This window comes from Mauremys mutica, chromosome 9 (genome assembly GCF_020497125.1).
Source record: "Mauremys mutica isolate MM-2020 ecotype Southern chromosome 9, ASM2049712v1, whole genome shotgun sequence".
Classification (NCBI taxonomy): Eukaryota; Metazoa; Chordata; order Testudines; family Geoemydidae; genus Mauremys; species Mauremys mutica.
This window is the reverse complement of record NC_059080.1, coordinates 94341610-94363614: the sequence shown is the minus strand read 5'-3', so window position 1 is coordinate 94363614 and position 22005 is coordinate 94341610. Positions and strand designations below refer to the sequence as shown.

Sequence of the window (22005 nt, the reverse complement as noted above, 5' to 3'; positions counted from 1 at the left end):
ACGAAAGGGAAGGCAAAATAAGCAATGCTCTGAGTGGAGGCCAGGCTGGGGTTGTTATTTTGGACAAGAAGTCAGCAGGGTAAATTTACCTCAGCTATCATCTGGCCCAGCTCATAAGCATCACTCTAGTGATAGCGAGAAGTGCACTGCCGCTGGCTGACTGAAAACAGCAGCTGAGTGGGCAGTTGGTGGCAGAGAGTGCCGTAAACTAAGCTACTAGAGAGAAAAGAAGGGAGAAACACTTGACTGGACATGCCCAGATTAGATTTAGATGAGTTACCAACTGAACACACTAATAATAGTGGCATAATTAGATCCCAGACAGGACCCCCAAACAGGATATCCATCATGTGATGCCTGTGTGTGAGACAGACAGCTCCCTCATAACACAGATCAATGAGTCTGCAACCAATACTGAGGCCCTACAAAGGGGTCTTGAAAATCAAGTCTCATTTGGGGCTCAGTCCTGATCCCATTGCCTTGAATGGCAGAGGCTCAAACCCTTGAACCTCAAATCATTCCTTCCAGCTGCCCCCAAATTATCATGAATGCAGCATTTGTCTATTCAGATAGCAAGCCATTTGGAACAAGGATTCTGTCCTCAGACATGTCTGTAAAGAACCAAGCTCACTACCAAAGCTATAGAAGAAATAGATAAATAATAAATATACTCTACAGCCATTTCATCCTGTCTGGTGAAAGGAAACCAAACTGCAGCCCAGCTGAGACTTTACAATGTTTCTCACTAGGATCCACCAAATCATTAACTATAAATTGGATAATATTTGCACAGTGCTTTGAAGATGTAAACTAAGCATTAAGTACTATTTTTACTATGAGGTATTTACCTCAGTTTAACACCATAATGGTTAATATAATCATTACTTCCACTCCCGCTGTACTGTGGATTTTCTTCAACATTACAAGTAGGCAAAGGAAACTAAGCTAACAAAATTAAAATCTCTAGTTGTATTCCTAATAATGTTAGGGTTAGTTATACTGATTTAATGTAAGTATGGTTGTTAACATGTTTTGTAGTCAGGGCTCCCTTCCTATGGCTCTATTTAAAACAACAAATTATTAAAACTGCAATATTTGTAAACTCTTATTTTCTTTTCATTATATATGCTGTCTGTCCACCTTTCTGAATTTCACTCAAGCTTGGGTAATGAAACTAGAAAGTGACAATTTCACTCACTTCTTACCCCATTTCACTTTTGGTTCTCATGTGCTGCCACAACTCTATTGTACTTAGGTTCACAATGCTACAGGGGAAATGTTTAAATCCTCAAATCACCATTTCTATTCATAGAGTGGTGTCTGTATTTTGTACAATCACACTTACAGGAACACAAAATCTAAATATTGAGCCACAAGCTAGCTGACTGAACCCTTTTAAGAAGGTGGTAACATTGCAAAATAAATAGACAAGTTAAAGATATCCTTATTGAAAATAAAGCACAAGCACATTTTGCCTGCAAGGTCCTTATGGTCTGGAAGACTAGCCACATTGGCTTCAAATAAGTTCACCGAAGCAATTAACCAGATGTCATCAGGGAAAGCTTGAGACCTACACATACAAAGTTCACACAAGGATATTTTTGCAAACTCAAAGTAAAGATTCTCTCTTCCCTTCCTAGGCTAAATTTTGTTTCTAACTTAGACAACTGGCAGCACACCCTCTACCATGGCTCTTTTCAGTGTTTTGGGAAGGAGAATCTCATAATGGTTTGATCCTACTAATTTTTCAGATTTCTTCATTTCCATTCTATTCTGAGAGCAGCAGTTCTGGAAACCATTCTATGGGAGTTTTAAAGATATGTTTCTAATAAAGGAGACTGGAAGGGGTTTAATAGCTGTATATCAAAGAGGATTCTAACTAGCAGTGCAACAGGTGCCCAAACTAGCCTGACTGTACAGAAAGCCAGCTTCACTAGGGCTGCTTGGAGTCACTCAGATCAAGACACCCAAAACCTATCTCAGAAGGTCACCTGATCATCTATTGCAGCCCCACTACCTGTGTGAGCCAGGACTGGCTAGGTATATGCATTGGCTGACCAATCACTGCCAGTTTGATGTCAGCCTCTATCATGGAATTCTGGGTTCAGATGAGCAAGCAAAAGCAGCACATAAAGTTCTGTGATGATGGAAAGTCTGGCAACTCAACACAGCTATGAGAGACCATCTAGTGGCAGCATGGCCTAGTGAATAGGGGACCAGACTTGGAGTCAGGAGATCTGGGTTCTCTTACCATCTCTGCTACTGACTCATTGTGCAACCTCACACAATTCACTTAACCTCTTACTCCTTCAGTTCCCCCATTTGTGAATGGAGATAATCATGTTTATTTACTCACCTTTGCATCCATAGATCTCAAAGCACTTTACAGAGGGCTATACAGGTGTTAACCACTGCTGTAAAAACACCACTTAAATGATTAAAATGAGACAGTATCAAGAGAGTTTCAGTTCATCCCCAAGCAGCAACAGCTGTGCAGAGGACTATGCAGGAGCACAAAGCCCAGAGGAGAGCAGAATCTCCACAGATGCCTCAGATCCATAAGGTCCTGGAGTAAACAGTGACAATTCAATGAGCCAAATTCATCACTGGCATAACTCCCCTGCCTTCAAGGATTAATTGGAACCAAGACTGTTGGAACCTCTGGAACAGCTCTAACAGCACAGGAGCAGAATAGTCAAATGCAAGGGCACAATTTAAAGAAAGGGCACAAATGCTAGATCATTCAAGCCCCTCTTCTAGCAACAAACTGCAGAGGAGCAATGGTGCATCACTCCTGCCCCTCTTTAAGCCATATAAAATGCACATGCAGTAAATTAGCAATAACAAAATTTGGTCCTGTGTTTCTATGAGCCTTTTTTGTGTGCATCTCATTCACATGTGCATTACTAACACTGCAAGGCAGCCCTGCTTGGCAGTCTGCTTTCTTTCGGAAGCTTATGCAGCCACTCTGTAATCGTTTAGTGTTAATTGAAAATTATTCTGAATATGAACTGTTAGCAACTAGCATTTACACCAGTGCCTGCCAACTCCACTTTAACAGCCCCTTCCTCTTATCTGCAAGGGAAAAGGGGCCTTCATTTGTTTATTCTCCTCTCACTAAGTTTCCCTTTCTTTTCTCCAGGCGCCTTTTTCAGAACTGACTCCTGACATAAAAATTACTGAATCCATCACGATCCTCTCAGCAACACATTCCACAGACCAAAGCAGCTCCAGTGGGATGCCAAGCTATTGTTCCCCCTTCCACTATGAGAGCTGGCTTTTGCTACAAAAACATTTAACATTTAAAACATTTAAAAACATTTAACCCCTTCACCTCAGGAAGAATTACTTAGCTACTTTCAGCAGCGATTATGGCTTCTATTCTCTCCCCACCCCATGGAAGGCATGAAAAGGAAAAAATACACAGAAAATGCACCAGAAAAGCCCCAGAAATGGGTAGATTGGAGCTGATACTGTAGGGTCCCAATGCATGAGTTTATGGGGTCCTAAGGTTTCTTGGTTGATGCATAAATCAACTGATATCTAGGAAAATTGCGGTTTGATGGAAAGATGATTAGAGGCAGATGAAGGAAACTCATTGGGGATTTCCTGTTCTTTCCCTCACTTCCTAGCTTTCGTAGAGCAAGGAGTGATGTTAGGCAGATAGAATTGTGTAAGTGTTATTAAAAGAGGTTCAGTATACATGTACAGTTATATTTACTCTGGACCAGAATGGGGACCCCTTACTCACACTCATAAGCAGTTACCAATAGTTCCACAGAAGTTAATGGGACTACTCCTGAGAGCGACAAGCAGGAATCAGGGATCCCCAGACTGGCCCTATATAAGCAGTTAATCCAAATTAGCATTTTATAAAAGCAATATACTATGGTGATGGCGCACATGTAAGTAGACAGACAGGTGTCTAACAAACCCTAAGCAGTTTGAGAATACCTGCGAGGCTGTTTTGGGATGATCATTAATAATATTTATTTTTTTTACCGGAAAACACTTACAAATTTGTAATCTTTCTACTTTGAACAGTTTTAAAAACAAAACAAAATAAGGCAGACATGCTGGAGCGGCAGGTGTACCCAAATGCACATGAATTGGGGTTAGACACAAGGACTGTGTGAAAGCAGCTATTTACAATACCTAAAAATAGCATTGCGTTCCTCCTTTTCGGTAAAGCTCCACCAGATGCTCCTGGTACCTTCTAGAAAGAAAAAAAAGAAAATATACAGTTAAAAATCGAACCTGTGAAACTGCAATAAGTGAACAACAGCCTCATGTCGGAGCTTCCCAACAGGTAGAGAGGCCAGTGTGCATTTGGTGTGTTTTCAGGGTAGGGATGCACAGGTACAAATTTAGTGCTGCTAAAAGGTTCCAGACTCTCAACCCTGAACAGCAAACCATAGAACACATACAGCAGGGGTAGCAGAAGCATACGCTTCCTTCATATCCCTCGCCAATGGGACTCGACCCTGATCCAGTGGGACCACCTTCGGAAGCCAGAGTAGTTTATTCTCTATGTCCACTCACTCCCCTCTGTCAAGTGAGTGACCAATTGTGATAGCACTGGTAATGAGACACACACACATCCTAAGAACTGGATGGGACCATTATGTAATTTCACACATACTCCCACACCATCAGATGTTAACAGTGCTTAATGACTGGACGTAGACTGGACATGATGACCCAGAGGTGAAAGACTCTGCCTCCCATTATCAATCCACGTATAACAGCCAGGAGGGCCCTGCTGGCCCAACAGACTGTTATGTAAAGTAAATAATCTAAAATAAATGCTTCTTCAATGAGGGCCTGAGCCTGCTCCCACTGAAGTGAATGAAAGTGATCACAGTGGTCTGTAAGCGTTAGGGGCTATGCAGAAAACCAATGCTAGGCAGACTGGTTTCGTTTTAAGATGGCAAAAACCTATGAGCAGAGCACAGCTGTGTGCCAGGTATTCCAGCAATAGAGCTAATTTCAATTTCAGGTAGTGCTTTTGCCAATTCAAAGTGCTTTACAAAGCAATGGGAAGAATACCAGCAGCACCATAAGCGTAAAAGCAAATGCAACCACAACTCTTTCTAAGCTATTCGGAACCATGTACTGTTAAAACTTCTTTAGTGATTCGTTTTTTGTGGCTATTGTGCCACCAGCGTATCTTTTACAGCATGTAACATAATGTCATGCTACTTTAAGTGGGATTTGTTTGTTGCTTTTTTATTATTTTTTTAAAATAGTAAAATTAGGATACAACAGGTGGAAAGAGACAGGCCCAGAATCTGTCAACCTAGGAAGAATTCATGTGTTTGTCTCTGCTGACAGGGAGGTGGAAGAGTTCACATATTTTGGGTGATTCTTTCTCCCATGTAAATAAAGCTTCGGCCAAAGAGACTGGCTAGAATCATCAACAAGCTTTCACACCCCACAGAAAAGTTTTCCATTATCAGAAAGAACACACACCAACTCATGTTTGTTGGCTACACTTATCAAAACAACAGAACCTACTGTTCAGATTTATCATACTGATTTTTTATTTATTCACCCTGTAGGCAGGGGGAATAGCCACTAGTATTAAAAACTAGCTCATTTTCTCAATGAAATGTAAATGACAAACAGAATTATGTAGCATCTTTTCTGATTCTTAAAAAAAATCCCTGATCTACTACAAAAAGCAGCAAGGGCAGCAATATACAAAACAGATGGTTGCTCCCCACCCCACATCTCCCACACTATCTCAGTGGTTCAACTAACACTGGAAAGAATTCCCACCACTCCATGTGTGACCTGCAGCAAGACATTAAGACCAAAATTTTCAAGAGTGACCACTCACTTTGGGTGCCTCCATTTTTGGCTGCCTAACTTTAAATATCTCCGCCTGATTTTCAGAAGTGCCAAACACCTGCCGCTCCCACTGGCTTCAACTGAAGTGGTGGACAATCAGCACTTCTGAAAAAGCAGGCCCAGGCAGTTTGTGCCTTGCTTTCCCTATCTGTAAGCCGGAGGTGATAACTTTCCTCCCTCACAGGCTATTACAAGCATTAATTAATACTTGTAAAGCATTTTAAGATCCTCCAATAGAAGGCAGAGTCAGTGCGAAGTAAAAAAAATGAGGAGTCCTTGTGGCACCTTAGAGACTAAGAAATTTATTTGGGCATAAGCTTTCGTGGGCTAGAACCCACTTCACAGATGTATAAGTACAAAATACAGGAGCAGGTATAATTAGTAATAGGAGTGCTATGTCGGTCTCTCCATGTTACTTGAACTAAGTGTCAGGAACCTTATTTGGCAGCTCGATAAATCGCAGATCTGTGTAATGAACCACCATGTTATCTATGTTCTCACAAGAGGGCCCATCGCTATCTGAGCACCTGCCATGTAGCAAATCTTACCCTTCCCAATGCAGCGCAATGGTTTCAAAAGTCACGGGGCCTAAGGCAGAGAGAGCAACCAACTGAACATTGCCTGTGTTATATCCCTGCCGTGCACAGTACTGGCAACACAGCCATTGAGGCTGCAGAAGAGTGCCTGGTTTTTAAATCTCAGAAAAAAATGACTACATAAAAATTCAATTTGATGAGTCAACTGACATTGCTACCGTGGGGGTGCTGCTCAGCTTGCAGTGCCAGTGACATATGTTTCCTATTGATTCTATGGAAGATGACTTGGGAACAAATCCTTCACTAGTATAAGCTGCCATAGCTCCACTGAAATCAATGGAGCTACGACAATTTACGCAAGCAGAGGACCTGCCCCTTGCTCTTTTGTAAAACTGTGCCAGGACACACAGCTGATACTTATCCCAGACACTTCAGGAAGCGACAAAGACTTCCACATTCTGCAGGGATGATCCCAAGACAATGAGAGACAAGAATAGCAACCTGGTCACATCCATCCAAAGTCACTGCACCCAGTGCCGCATGGCTTCTCTGTCTCATACAGCCCTAGTTCTTAGTAAGCATCCGAGAACCTGCGCTGGGTCCTTCATTAAGCTGTCAAGCAGGTGAACCTCATTAGAGGCAGTCTAATGGATTCTCAACATTTGGCATTGTTTTGCTATGACATGGGACTCCATCACTAGCAACTCCACAGGAGGGAGATGGCTCCCACAAGGTAGCAATATCCCAACAAGCTGCTTTAAGAGCAGAAATACAGGTCCTCACAAAGGATCACAAGTTTCTCCTTACTGATCCCTTCAATCATTCAGTATGGGCGGCAGGCTTCGCCAACCTTGCTGATATCTCTGAGTACCCGAATGAGCTGAACTACTCTTTCCAGGGGCAACACACAAATGCCTGCCCATTTGCACTAAGGTACAAGCCATTCATCAGAAAACATGAACATTGGTCTTCCTGAGAATAGACAAAATGTGGGGTCATTTGAGACTTCAAGACAACACATCTGCAAACTTGTGTGGATCAATAGAGCCCATTCAATTATATTTTTATAGTTCCAATTAACTCATTTAATTAATGTTAATGTCCTAAGGCCAAACATCTAGTACGGTAACATGAAGACATATATGAATTTATGATGTTGTCCAGCAAAAGTGAAGCATAGAAGTAGTTTTCATTTTCACCCCACTGTATCTAAACCAGGGGTCGGCAACCTTGCAGAAGTGTCAAGTATCAGAGGGGTAGCCGTGTTAGTCTGGATCTGTAAAAGCAGCAAAGAATCCTGTGGCACCTTATAGACTAACAGACGTTTTGCAGCATGAGCTTTCGTGGGTAAATACCCACTTCTTCAGATGCAAGGTGCCACAGGATTCTTTGCTGCTCTTGCAGAAGTGGTGTGCCGAGTCTTCATTTATTCACTCTAATTTAAGGTTTCACGTGCCAGTAATACATTTTAACATTTTTAAAAGGTCTCTTTCTATAAGTCTATAATATAGAACTAAACTATTGTTGTATGTAAAGTAAATAAAATGTTTAAGAAGCTTCATTTAAAATTAAATTAAAATGCAGAGTCCCCCGGACCGGTGGCCAGGACTTGGGCAGTGTGAGTGCCACTGAAAATCAACTTGTGTGCCGCCTTTGGTTGCCTACCCCTGATCTAAACCTTTGGAGACATCCAAACACACGTACATATACACACGCAATTAACATAGGGGCATTGTGCTAGACATCCCTTGTTTCTCAGAGAAATAGTAATACTATCGTATTCTGAGTTTATATGTCCCCTCTCATCCAGAAGGATCCCAACGTGGGTTACAAACTCTAGAAGTTATGGACATTCAGCCACCTCTGCGGTGGAATGCTGCAGCCATTATTATTACTCAACAGGCTCCAGGTGGACAGAAGAGTACTGCCTTATCAATTACCACTGTATCATCCACTAGCCACGTACTACACCAATCTTGCTGAACCTGGCAGCTGAGTTCTCCCAATGTCCTACACAAGATGGTACAGCTGCAACCCACAAAGAAGCCTCGAGATTCCTAAGTAGGGGAGGAGTGTCTTTGCAGTGATCTAGCCGCCTATGTTTACTTTGACACTGAGGTGACCATCAGTGTACTTGCTTTTCATCTCTAGAGATCTTGGTTCAAATCCTTGTCAACACAACAAGCAAAGGGATTTTGGAGATCCCATTTTAACCCCAATTTGGATTTATACAGAAACCTCCCATATACTTTGGCAAGACTAGGGCCTGGTCTACACTAGGGGGAAGCGGGATCGATCTAAGATATGCAATTTCAGCTATGAGAACAGTGTAGCTGAAGTCGACGTATCTTAGATCGACTTCCATTTACTTCGCGTCCTCGTGGCGCGGGATTGACGGCTGCCACTCCCCCGTCGACTTTGCTTCCACCTCTCGCCGAGCAGGAGTTCAGCAGTCAATGGGAGAGTGATCAGGGATCGATTTATCACGTCTACACTACATGCGATAAATCGATCCCCGATAGATCGATCGCTACCCGCCGATCCGGCGGGTAATGTAGACATACCCTAGCCGACTCTCTCACGACTAGAATAACAAGGACATTGGAGGCGAGGGGTGATACTTCTGCCCACCTGGCTCTAGTCAGTGCAATTACCTTTCACAAGCACCAAATCCACTCACCAAAAGAACATTTGCTAGAACCTGCCCAGTCTACAACAAGTTTACAGTAACAGTGTGATGGAAATGCAGCTATTTCCCAACTGCCCAGGGACAGAGGATTCCCCTAATTTATAGCATACATCCACTCACCCCAACTTGCAGCTACCACTCTTCTGATAAAGTAAGAATGGACAGGACATTTTTCCAAGTTCAAGGGAGATCCTTGATCAGCCAAAAAGATCACTGCTGTGGAGCAACAGGAAGCACTCTTTGTCCCACCCTAGGTAACTATCTCAGTCCCAGTAACTGGCCCAAAGATTCAAAGCTACATTGGAAAGTAAACTGAGTGGCACATCCAACCAAACCACACCACGTCCCTTCCGCTCTGTTTGGGTCAGAGTTCATTAACAGCCCATTGTATTAGAATACAAACACCAAACAAATACATGCACATGTGCAAACACACAGTTGACCTTAACATTTGATATCAACAGTAATCCAGTAACAGCAGGGAAGTATAACTAATAGGAAGCTTGTCTGTATTATAAGAGATTGATCTGGGAAGCAGTGTTTGGATCTAGGATCCATTTCAGGCTACAGTTTGGATTACAGCCCAGTGAGGACTAAGGTTCACTCTTCTGAGTAAATTTCTGCCAGCTTGAGCCAAACTCTCATGAAAACCCTTGTTCTCAGAAGATTCCAAATATATCTGAACCAGAACCAGTGTACAGGCCTCCTGGTCCAGATTTTTAAAGCTACTTAGGCACCTAAAGATGAGCATAGGTGCCCAGTAAAAGCAATGGGAATTAAACACCTACGTGCTTGGGTGGGGAAGAATCACCATACACACCAACGTGCATCTTTAGGTAACTAAGTACCTTTAAAAATCTGGCCCCTGGCGGTTTGAATAAAAACTGCACAGTTGAGTTTGAACCCAAGGATCTGAATCTGACCTCTATCCAGCCCAAAATTCAAAGGGGGTCAGCTTTGACATTTCAGGTTTGGCTCATCTCCCAGAAACTTTATCTGAACTTGCATAGGAGGTATAAGAACTATCCGAACAGCAGGTCTGGAAGCTAGAAATCTCACCTCTATCACATGTCGTTTCAGATGCATATATACACACTGTCCTGTTTTTCGATAGTGCCTTTCAACGTGTTCCCTTCCAAATCCCAGAAACGTGTTCATGCACACATAGAGACCTCCTTCTGAATCCTGAAAGGAATCATAGAAAACAGTTACCGTACAGAAGGAACTGAATGGGACAGAGAGACACCAGCAAGCAGAGACAGTTAGGAACCACAACCTATTGCACCCTCCCCTTATCACATTAGCACATCACACGCTTACATATCAGGTTATAGAGCACAGAGAGTTGTCTTCCTTTTAAGTATCTTCCACACCATATGACAATGTATACCAGCAGCTGATTGGACCACAGTGACTGTAACACTGAAGGTTAACAAGGTTATGGCACCACTAAAGAGTTTACAGCAACGCAACTGCACCGGTGCAGCTATAAGCTCTCTAATGGAGCCACTCTAAGCCGACGGGCGAGAGCTTTCCCACTGACTTAATTAATTCGCCCCCAACAAGCAGTGGCAGCCATGTCGGCAGGAGAAGTTCTCCTGCCAATATAGCACTGTCCACACCGACAGTTAGGTTGGTGTAACTACTGTCGCCCGGGGGGATGGCTTATTCACACCCCTAAGTGACCTAAGTTATACCGACATAAGTGGTAGTGTAGATATAGCCTAAGTGTGTCAAGACCTGATGTCTAGTAGCAGGCCTTGAAAAATCCATTTGACTATTCATCCTTTGCAAGAGGAAGGTATCCCTTGGCGAGTGTGAGCACTTTGCGGGAAAGGGGAGGCTGCTAAGCCATCAATACCAGGAGAATCTAAGCTTTCATTTTAAATAATATAACATCTCTAGCCCTAGGGTTACAAAGATAACCTTCTGAATGGGAACTGGTGCAGAGCTGTCCTCCTAAGGGTGAAAACTGGCTGATTACTTCAGTGCCTCTTCTCTTGATCATTGCTTTCCCAAGCTGTACAGAGTTACTCCCGAGATTCTGGCCTGTTTCACAGCTCCTGTCTAGAACCCACTGGGCAAAGTGAAATTGTTAATAATCATCTTGGTTTTGCTCTGCTTCTGTTTGAGACATCTATGAACAGAGGCAGGCATTGGCCCTAATCATAGAGTAAGGAAACTTAAAACAAGTATAGCAGAGGAGAATCATGAGTTACACCCCCTCTAGATTGATTAGAAAGACTGAAATCCCCAGGAGGGTCCAGGTAAAGCAACTCAGTACTTTTCTCTTTCCCAATAGCTGGGTGTTGAAGCTGGCTCACAGACCAGGGAATTGCCCCAGAATCCCACTGTCACCAGCTCCCTCCCAAATCATTCGAACTAGGGTACTAATGGTCACCTGGTTAGTAGGTGCCAGACTACTAGAAAGGGCTTGAAAAATGTATCTATTGTTTCACGGGGGTGGTGCAGAACAAAGGGAGGTCCTTTTAAAAGCACTTTGACCTTCCTTGCATTCTGATCTGCAGGATGACAAAACATCTCACTTCTGATTCTCTGGAAACACCACTAGCTGAAGTCACTCATAGCTAGCTTAGATACTGCTAGTGTATCGAGCAACAAGAGTCAACAATGGCTTCAAAATGTTACACATAAGGAACATACACATCATTCTTGATCACGAATTGTTACAGGGGTAGGTGTGTTCTTGTATCTCTTGTATGTGAAAAACTCAGACATCAAGACTATGGACAGGAAACAGGACTAAATGTACTCTCTCGAGTTCGGAGTCATTGTTTTATCCAAAATCACCTGAGGTGCCGAAAGAACACTCTGAATGGCTGATAGTGCTAAAACGGCCTGGGTTATTTAGTGCCTGACTAAATTCCTCCCCAAGCATTGGGCCTATTAATCCAGTTCACCTCAAACGTGCAAACTTCTAGGCTAAAAATACAAAATTCAAACCATGTTTACTAGTCAGTGTTTCTGTTGGGGGGTGGCATGTGTCTTCTACATGGGAGTTTGTATGTATGAAAAGAAAATACAGAGTCATGCCCAAACTGCAGGGTACCCTTGCTAAATTAGAGAGAGGAGATGGGCACAGCCAGCCAGGGTAGTTTATAATTTCATATTGTCATCACAGTGGCTTTGTTGTAGACGCTGATCTGTGATGAACATCCCACGGTTACTGCTGTGAACTTTACATGTGCAAGATGAAGTTGGACTAAAACAGATTTTAATATTACAGATGCATACACAGAGCACAATCCTAGCTGTTTGCTGAAAGTCAGCTACTTCATATCCTCCTATACATTGCTCCACCACTTATCCCAAATCTCTCTTTACAAGATCCCAAAGCATGTCATGACTTGATCATGCAACTCTCTTTCATACAAGTAGTCCTTATTTACACATATGTTCCCATTCGTGTCAATATGGCTACTTATGCAGGAATTTCAAGCATTGGAAAGGGCTGCAGGATTGGATCTTATACACATACAGCACCAGTGAAATGCTGCTGTTTCTGTGATGGAGAGCAGGAGTCAGAAAACTGCTGAATAGAGCACTACACAGTAGCAATGGTGGAGATGAACAAGCGGAGGGAGGAGAGAAGAGAGAATGACATTTTATCCCAAGACTCTTGGGCAAACACTTTCCTCTTGTGGAAAGTAATGTGGTTTCTTTAACATGAACCAAAACAGACGCACCTTTGGTTTTTCAGGTTCACCTGAAAGATCTGCAATAGCAAACTGCATGGTTTGCACTTCTCCTGCAGAGTTCTGTCTTACAAGGCTGAACTGACCCTGCTGGGATCTGTCAGAAGTGTGTGGAGTTAGAGGAAGGGTTGTCTAGGTCTTTCAAACCTAAGATCAGCCCACCCAACCATTCAGAACTCCAGTGCCTAGAAACTACAATGATGGATGTGCTACAGCCAGAAGTCATGTCTTTAAACTATTCAGCTAACTCATCTCTATTTTATTCATCATCCACTTGGGGGAAAAAAATTATTTATGCATTCTATTCATGGCCGTCCTTAGGATTTATGGGGCCCTATGCAGTATTATTAAACTGGTGCCTCTACGCTGGCGCATTCGGCTCTGTGAATATGGCCCCTGCCTTCTGCCTGGTAAGGCGACTGCAGAGTGCCCTGGATGTGCGAACACTGACTCACTCTTACCTGCTGTCCTGGTTATAGGTGCGGACTCCGTGGGTGGATGCGCCGGGGAAAATTTAGTGGGTGTGGAGCACCCACTGGCACCAAGCTCCCCTCCTATACCCCCCTCGCCTCTCGCACGCCGGCAGCCCTGAGCTTACCAGCTCCTCCCCCTCCCTCCCAGCGCTTTTGGAGCGCTGCGAACAGCTGATTTGCGGCGTTCAAACTCTGGGAGGGAGAGGAAGGAGTGGGGACGGGGCGCCCTCGGGGAAGAGGAGGGGCGGGGGTGGAGCAGGAGTGGGAAGAGGCGGGACAGAGGTTTGGGGAAGGATTGAAGTGGGGGCGGGGCCTGGAGCAGAAGTGAGGGGGTCAAGCACCCCCCGGCAAGATGAGAAGTCAGCTTCTATGGTTCCAGTGGTGCCCCGGATTTTCGGGTGCTTTACATATGCCTAAGGATGGCCCTGATTCTATTTAACATCAACCCCCCCTGAACTTTAAACGATCAAGACCTTTGAAGCAAGGGTTGCATCTACCATTATGAACCACCCAGGACATCACTGACATAAAGTAGTAATAATAATTTATTTTAAAATCATCCCCAATATATGTTTTCATAGATTCACACAGTTTAAGGTCATAAGGGATCATTATAATAGTCTTTTTTGACCTCTAGCATAGAGTTTTGCAGACAAATACACACATAGATCTTTAGTATACGAAACATGGAAGCCACCTGACATATACGGTCATTCCTTGTCCCTTTTCTTTTACATCCTTTATTATCTCCACAGCTAAAGCATTCTCACAAAAAGTCAAGGCTGCATCCCAGTTAAAGGAAGCCTGTGGATGCGCGGCCTAAATAAAAATATATCCCATTGTCAATGGATAGGTGTTTCGGGAACTTTGTTTACAATTCTGTTTTCTCGGAGACACTGCGTTCTCTTTTTTCCCGGAGCGACTCCATGACAGCACTCAGCTCTTTTGGTAAGAAGGCTATGGCAACTATTTGACATTTTCAGGACATATGCTAAATGTGGAAGCTGCGTAAGTTAGCTGGTGGTTACTAACAGGAGAGTTATTTCTCTCTGTTCTCTCACACAACCTGGACAGAAGAAAAGATTGTGTTCAAAAATCTAACACAGTCATGGTAAAACAGCATTAATGGTAAGGACTAGATCTCTCTGATATATGAAATTCACCCTTATGCAGAGAGCCAGGCCCTTGCTCCACTTAACACCCATTCTAGCCCTATTCTGAGGGCCTACATTCAAACCCTATTCCGAGGGCCTAACTGGGGCCCTGGGCCTTGTGCTGGTGAATTTTACCTATAGGAAATACCATATGGCCTGGAAGGAGGCAACATTCATCCTAGACTTCTAAGTGGCTATGGTGGAAAACCTTTTTTACTGATTTTTTTTTTTTTAATGTGAGTGCATTTTTGTTTTGGTGAAAGGTGCCAGAGACTCAAGCACACTATTTATCTGCAGACAAGAACAAAATACAGTTCCCAGGGACTGGGAGCTCTCTACAACCAAAATCACGAAGGTTCAGTAGTGAGGTGCATAAAGAGGAGTTTTACTGATCATGCCCATGCTACTGTAGTATCCACTCAGCCTGAACTAAACAACCAAAGTCCTGTCCCAACATGCACTGGGATCAGTGTAAACTCTGGGATGGAGAACCTGGAGACAGTGTTTTCTTTTACTTTTTCAAAGTCCAAAGACAGTGTTAAGGTGGAAGCTTCTACCCACTGCTCTGACAGTGGGCCTTGATCCTGACCTAGAAGGACCTTCTAGTAAGAGACTAGTGCAGCCTTCTCACCCATTCAGTCCTGGCAAACAAGCAGAATCTTCCCCTAAAGATAGAGGGAAGGCTTTGTAACAACATGCACCCACGAAGTGGGAGTAAATGCAAGTTTTCCTTGCAACACTGCTTACTATTCTTCATCATTTACATTGCAGGAGTGACCACAGTGTGCTAAGTGCTTTCCAAACACAGAGGAAGGCACGGTCCCTGCTCCAAAAAGCAGACAGTCTAGAAAGATTATCTTATAACATCATTTAGACAGTACTTTGTGTTAAAATAAAGGCTGGAAAAGGCTTTCCCGGAAGGGAATCCATGGAGGTATAAAGTTAAAACATGATAGGATCCACCTCCCTTCAAACTTTGGGGAGAGAGGAGGGAGATGGAGCAAGAACACTGGTGATGGGAAGGCTGGGGAACACACACACCAATCCACAAGGAACCAGCATGAGATCACCATGTCTGTGTGTTCCATTCTATGCATCCGAAGAAGTGGGCTGTAGCTCACGAAAGCTCATGCTGAAATAAATTTGTTAGTCTCTAAGGTGCCACAAGTACTCCTGTTCTTTTTGCGGATACAGACTAACACGGCTGCTACTCTGAAACAGGACACCAACAGCTATCAGATGCTAATGGCGTTCAGTCCCTACCAACCTGATTTGGATTTGAACCGGTGACCTGTATCCTATTGCCAATCCCTGAGCCAGTCAGTCCCCTAGGGAAATCTACGGTTTAACATTTTCATTTCCTGACATGACTAGGATAATAATGTATAAGGACATGTGGCTGTTACAGAGCCGCTAACATGGTGAACAGTCCCATAGTAAAACATACCAGTATGTACCACAGGAAAGACGAAAAAGGATACATTAAATCTCACGATCCTCAATAATTATCTCAGATGTTACGAGATGATAGTAGTTACCAGGGGATTATCCACCAACAACTAATCTCTAATTGAGATTTCTTGCATTAAGGGACAAATCCTTAAGCCAATGGAATCGATGGGAGTTTTGCCATAGTCTTCAACGAAACTAAGATTTATCCCTACAGAAATGATGAGCCAGTGAAACATTTTAGGGTCCTCCTGAGAGAGATAGATCATCTGTGATCACCATCACAAGTCTGGTTGTGGCCAACCAAAAACCTCCTGCTGTAAAAAAGTACAGCTATAATACAATCTTTACTGTATTTGGAAGGGTTAAAAGAGAATTTCTATAATATCCAGAATGTAGGAACCTGACAGTAGCTTAATGAAGTGATAGCCTTCCTATTTCATAAATGTTTAAAAGGTCAAAAGATGGCAGAAGCTTCAGAATTTAATAATCATCTGAACAATATGTAATTGCTTACAATGGGGAACAAAAAGAAAGCAGGTGTCTCACATTCTCCATTGCTACTGACACTGGAACAATAAAAGCAAATCATGTCAGAGTGAATGAATACAACGGCACATGAAGATTGCCCCAGCACAATTAAAAAAAAAAACCACATCCCAGCCGCCAAGTATACCAGATACAGTAACCTGCATTAATTTACCAGTATTTAAACTGTGCATTGGGTGCTGGAATCTAGTCAACGTGCTATTGGGCAAGAACACAGACACAAGCCTGCCACTTGATTAATCAAGATGCAGACACAAACAAATGAAGCAGTAAAGAACACCACACACAAATGAGGGATGAAAGGAAAAACCTATGGAAATGCAGAGTGGAGAGAAGACAAGCAAACTACAGGAGGGGGGGGGCAGGAAAAAAGAGATACAAATAAAAGGCAGGACAAGAGGGACACAAGAAAAAATGAGTGGGGAAGGGAAAGATGGAAGACAGGAGGAGAAGAAGAGCAAGGCTGCTAGCAACTGGACTAGTCCAAACTATAACTTCCCACCTCCTTTTTTTTTTTTTTTAAAACAGAGTCACTATTTTATTTTATTATGTCTTGTCATCAGTGTATACAAAACAACAAATGTTGGAGAGAAGGGAGGTCAGGAATTTCTATTCATCAGGTACACAGGAGCAAGAAAACATTCAACTCTGTTGAAAGGTGGCAAATTTTAAGCAGTTAAAAGGAAATACATTCCCACTCACAGTATAGTTAGCCTGGGGAACTCATTGCCACAAAAGATCTTTGACACTAAGATCTTAGCAGGATTCAACAAAGGATCAGACATTTCTATTGATAGAATATCCAGTTACAATGCTACATATTACTAATATAAACAAGAGGTTTGGACAGGGTATAAACCTTCATGTCTCCAGCTTAAAATCAACTTTTAGGTATTTTGGGTTAGGAAGAAACTTTCCCTTGGGACAGATTACCCCATAACTGCCTGTTGAGGGTTTCTTACACCACCTCTGATGTACCTGGTACTTGCCACCATTGGAGACACGATACTGAGATAGATGGACTGTTGGTCAGATCCAGCGTGGAAATTCCTGTGTTCCGTTTGATAGTATCTACACAGAGACACTAAAATGAAACCTAACCACCATTCTAAAGATCGCTCGCTTCTGTAAGTCAAAGCAGTTCCTCTCATGGAACCAGAGATCTCACCATTCTGAAGCAATCTGTTTAGGCATGTTCACAAGCAGTAGCATGGCCTCTATATTACTGAGTAGTTCTGATGGCAAGACAAAGGAGGCTCATGGAGCACTCTTGACTTGTGACACAGGAACAGAAATTATATTCTGCCATGGGATCCAGCAGATATTAGTCCTCCTAGGGCAATGGTGCCCAAACTTTTCCTCTTGCGCCCCACCCACCCCAATAATGGAATGTGTCCGTGCTCCCCTGGGCCCAGAACCGGGGCTGGGGGCCGGGAGTAGAGCCAGGGGCTGGAGCCAAAGTCGGCAGTTAGGAGTGAGGCCGCAGCCAGGGGCCTGGAGCCACAGCTGCAGCCAGGGGCTGGGGCAGGGTCGGAGCGGAGTTGGGGGCAGAGTAGGGCTGGGTGGTGGTCCCTCCCCGCCCCCGGTCTGGGGTTGGCCCAGACCCTGCTGGGCCCTGTTAGGGGGCACACCCCACAATTTGGGGACCACTGTCCAAAGGACATTTGAAGGCCTTTGAATAACCACATGGTACATGAAACTCACTTGCAGTTCAATCAATAATAATGATGGTGTTGATGGCTGGTAATACCCAGATTTACACCTTGCCTGTGTTTATAATGTCCTTGTGTAGCTATGTAAGGAAAACCCCAACCTGGTGGATAGCCAAAGCAGCATGGCTGTTTCTCTTATGGGAGTTGCTGCGTGCGTCACCCCTGCAAATTCTACTCATACTTGGCTATTTTAGAGACTTGGTGTAGAAGTAACAATCTGGTTAGTTTTAGTATCAAAGTGCACTGCCAGGCAGCAAAGAACTCATCCATCAGAGAGGTGTAAGCTACAATATCTTCCTGGAGCGCAATGAAAATAAAAATGTGGTCCCTGATGTGCCCCACCACCTAACTAAAGACCTTCAGCCATATCTAAACAAGGATCGCTGCTCATACTTTGCAATCTGACACATGCAACCAAGCAATGCACCATATCAGTAATTCCAGCACAGGAAAAACAAGCCACTTTGCAGCTCAGCCAAAATCATCTGTCTGGAGCAATGTCCAGATTTATTAAATTCTTGTCACCTTTTGCTCTGCTTTACTGCCTCCCCACCCCATCATTAAAAAGAGACAATGGTTTTCATATCTGTGTTGAGATACTTTGACCTAAGGGAGAACACTGATATTACTAGAAAGTTACATGCAACAGGATCACTGATGCCAATTACACACTCACTAAAAGACTTCAGTCTGCATTGTACTGACCGATAAAGAGCAAAGCATACGGCAGTTGAACCCTTTGGGAATTCTAATATAACCATTACTGACCTCCCCACTCACAAAACCAAGTCAGCAAGATCTACATTAGAAGCTGTCATCAGCAGCAAGATTTTGCAGCTGCAATGAGGCTGAGCTTTGTGCTGCTAAAACAAATCCCTTTCTGCAACCGGTGGAAGCGAGCTATAGGACCAAACTAACAATCTATGTCAGACAGGTAGCGTGCACTGCAGTTGCAATATTTCACATGCAAGATCTAATGTTCAGAGCAGATATGTCTAAGATATGCAAAATCTGAACATAACACATTGACACTCCAATTTCCACCCCTTTTTCGGATGTCATCTCTCCCTGTGTCATGTTTTGCCTGAGCAAGTTTGCAAGTTCTTCAGGGCAGGGATCCTGTCTTTTATGTAGTGCACAAGACATACTTATAGTCTATATCAGTGGTTTTCACACTTTTTGTACTGGTGACCCCTTTCACACAGCAGCATCTTAGTCTGACCCCCCCTTACAAGTTAAAAATGGGAGTAATTTAATTTAATGGGAGCTCAAGGCTATCAGCCCCACAGAGCCAACAGCTCACGACCCCCATGTAACCACCTTGTAACCCTCTGAGGGGGCATGACGCCCAGTTTGAGAACCTCTGCTCTATATAAATAACACTGCAAAAAGGAGTACTTGTGGCATCTTAGAGACTAACAATTTTATTTGAGCATAAGATTTCGTGGGCTACAGCCCACTTCACTGGATGCATGCAGTGGAAAATACAGTAGGAAGATATATATTTACACCCAGAGAACATGAAACAATGGGTGTTACCATACACACTCTAACGAGAGTGATCAGTTAAGGTGAGCTATTACCTATCCTTGCAACAAAGCCCGCTGCCAACTCTGTCCACATATCTATTCAGGGGACACCATCATAGGACCTAATCACATCAGCCACACTATCAGAGGCTCGTTCACCTGCACATCTACCAATGTGATATATGCCATCATGTGCCAGCAATGTCCCTCTGCCATGTACATTGGCCAAACCGGACAGTCTCTACGTAAAAGAATAAATGGACACAAATCTGACGTCAAGAATTATAACATTCAAAAACCAGTCGGAGAACACTTCAATCTCCCTGGTCACTCGATGACCTAAAAGTCACAATATTACAACAAAAAAACTTCAAAAACAGACTCCGAGAGACTGCTGAATTGGAATTAATTTGCAAAATGGACACCATTAAATTAGGCTTGAATAAAGACTGGGAGGGGATGGGTCATTATACAAAGTAAAACTATTTCCCCCTCTACTGTTCCTTCTTGTCAACTGCTGCAAATGGACCATTTTGATTACCACTACCAAAAAAAATTTCTCTCTCCTGCTGGTAATAGCTCACCTTAACTGATCACTCTCGTTAGAGTATGTATGGTAACACCCATTGTTTCATGTTCTCTGTGTATATATCTTCCTACTGTATTTTCCACTGCATGCGTCCGATGAAGTGGGCTGTAGCCCACGAAAGCTTATGCTCAAATAAATTTGTTTGTTTCTAAGGTGCCACAAGTACTCCTGTTCTTTTTGCGGATACAGACTAACATGGCTGCTACTCTGAAATAAATAACACTGTTGCCCTTTTTGACCCGAATGGGTAATCAAAATTCAGGGCTCTGTGTGTGATTCAGTTGGGAACAGAAATTGGTGGCAGCCAGATACTTCTTTGATGCAATCTTGTTTGTTTACAAAGAATGTACAAAATCCTGCGCCTCTGAATGCAGAAGGAACCAAGAACAAAAAGAAGTTTCTTGCTTCCCAGGCCCCCAAACTCTTTTAGCCAACACCAGAACCAAAGGCTCTCTCTAGCTTTTTCCAGGGTAACAATTGTGCTCACAGGTGGAGGCTACTGCTTGGCTTTCTTGCTTTTTCCCTACTCCCAGACAGTCTTATCTCATCTCAGTTTCTTTCTGTGTGTTCTCTCACACATCTACACCCAGTCCCACCTGGTCACAATACCCTGTCGAACCCTCCACCCCCTTCAGGGCCTAGTGCTAGTTTCTGGGCAGACTCTGTTAGGCTTGGTCTACCCTAGCAATTTATGTCAATATAACTACGTCGCTCAGGAGTGGAGAAAATCCAGTCCCCACACAGTTATACCAACCTAACTCCTGGTGTAGACAGCACTATATCAATGGAAGGGCTTTTCCCATCAACATAGGTACCGCCTCTCAGGAAGGTGGAGTACCTACCCTGATGCAAGAAGCCTTCCCCTCGGTGTATGTATCATCTTCACCTAAGCACAACGGTGCCGCCACTGCAGCCTTTAAAGTGTAGACAAGCCCTTGGGTTTTGTTTTTGGTGTGGTCCCGTAACTGTCTCTTACAGCTATCTTAAATGGAGGACTCACTCACACATCAGCTTGAACCAGGTTTTAACATAACCCATTGCAAGGCTTCTCCCAGCTCATAACAATATGTATGTAGAGAGAAAAAGTGGGTGACGTAATATCTTAATTGGACCAACTTTTGTTGGTGAAAGAAACCAGCTTCTGAGCCTACACAGAGCTCTTCTTCAGGCCTGGGAAAGGTACTCCGAGTACAGTAACTCCTCACTTAAAGTTGTCCCGGTTAGCGTTGTTTTGTTGTTACATTGCTGATCAATTAGGGAACATGCTCATTTAAAGTTGTGCAATGCTCCCTTCTAATGGTGCTTGGCAGCTGCGTGTTTTGTCTACTGCTTGCAAGAAGAGCAGCCTGTTGCAGGTAGCTGGTGGGGGCTTGGAACCAGGGTGGACCGGCAGCCCCCCCATCAGCTCCCGCTCCCCTAAGTTCCCTGTGCAGCAATTGCCCAGCAGGCTAGCAATTGCAGCAGTCCCTCCCCCGACTGCCATGTGCTGCTTCTGCCCTCTGCCTTGGAGCTGCTCCCCGAGCCTCCTGCTTGCTGTGCAGGGGGGAGGGGAGGAAGAGAGGGGCTAATGTCAGGTGGTCCCTCTCCCCCCCTGCTCCTGCACCCCACTTACCCCATCTTCCATAGAGCAGGGGGGACACACCAGGGCTCAGGATGGAGGGAGCTTGCAGCAGCTGCAGTAGGCAAGCTGATCTAATTAACAAGGCAGTGTACTTAAAGAGGAAATGCACATATCTCCCTCATTCCTGCTGCCTTG

General features: G+C 43.7%; 1 protein-coding gene across 2 annotated transcripts in view; it reads right to left on the bottom strand.

Moving 5' to 3' along the window:
• USP13 (ubiquitin specific peptidase 13) overlaps positions 1–22005 on the bottom strand; it is an 81833-nt gene that overhangs the window by 51407 nt on the left and 8421 nt on the right. For both annotated transcript variants that reach the window (XM_045030673.1, XM_045030674.1), the window contains exons 2-3: positions 10138–10263; positions 4156–4216 (exon numbers count right to left, since the gene is read on the bottom strand). In XM_045030673.1, the coding sequence (XP_044886608.1) occupies positions 4156–4216; positions 10138–10263 (187 nt within the window). The remainder of the gene's footprint in view (positions 1–4155; positions 4217–10137; positions 10264–22005) is intronic.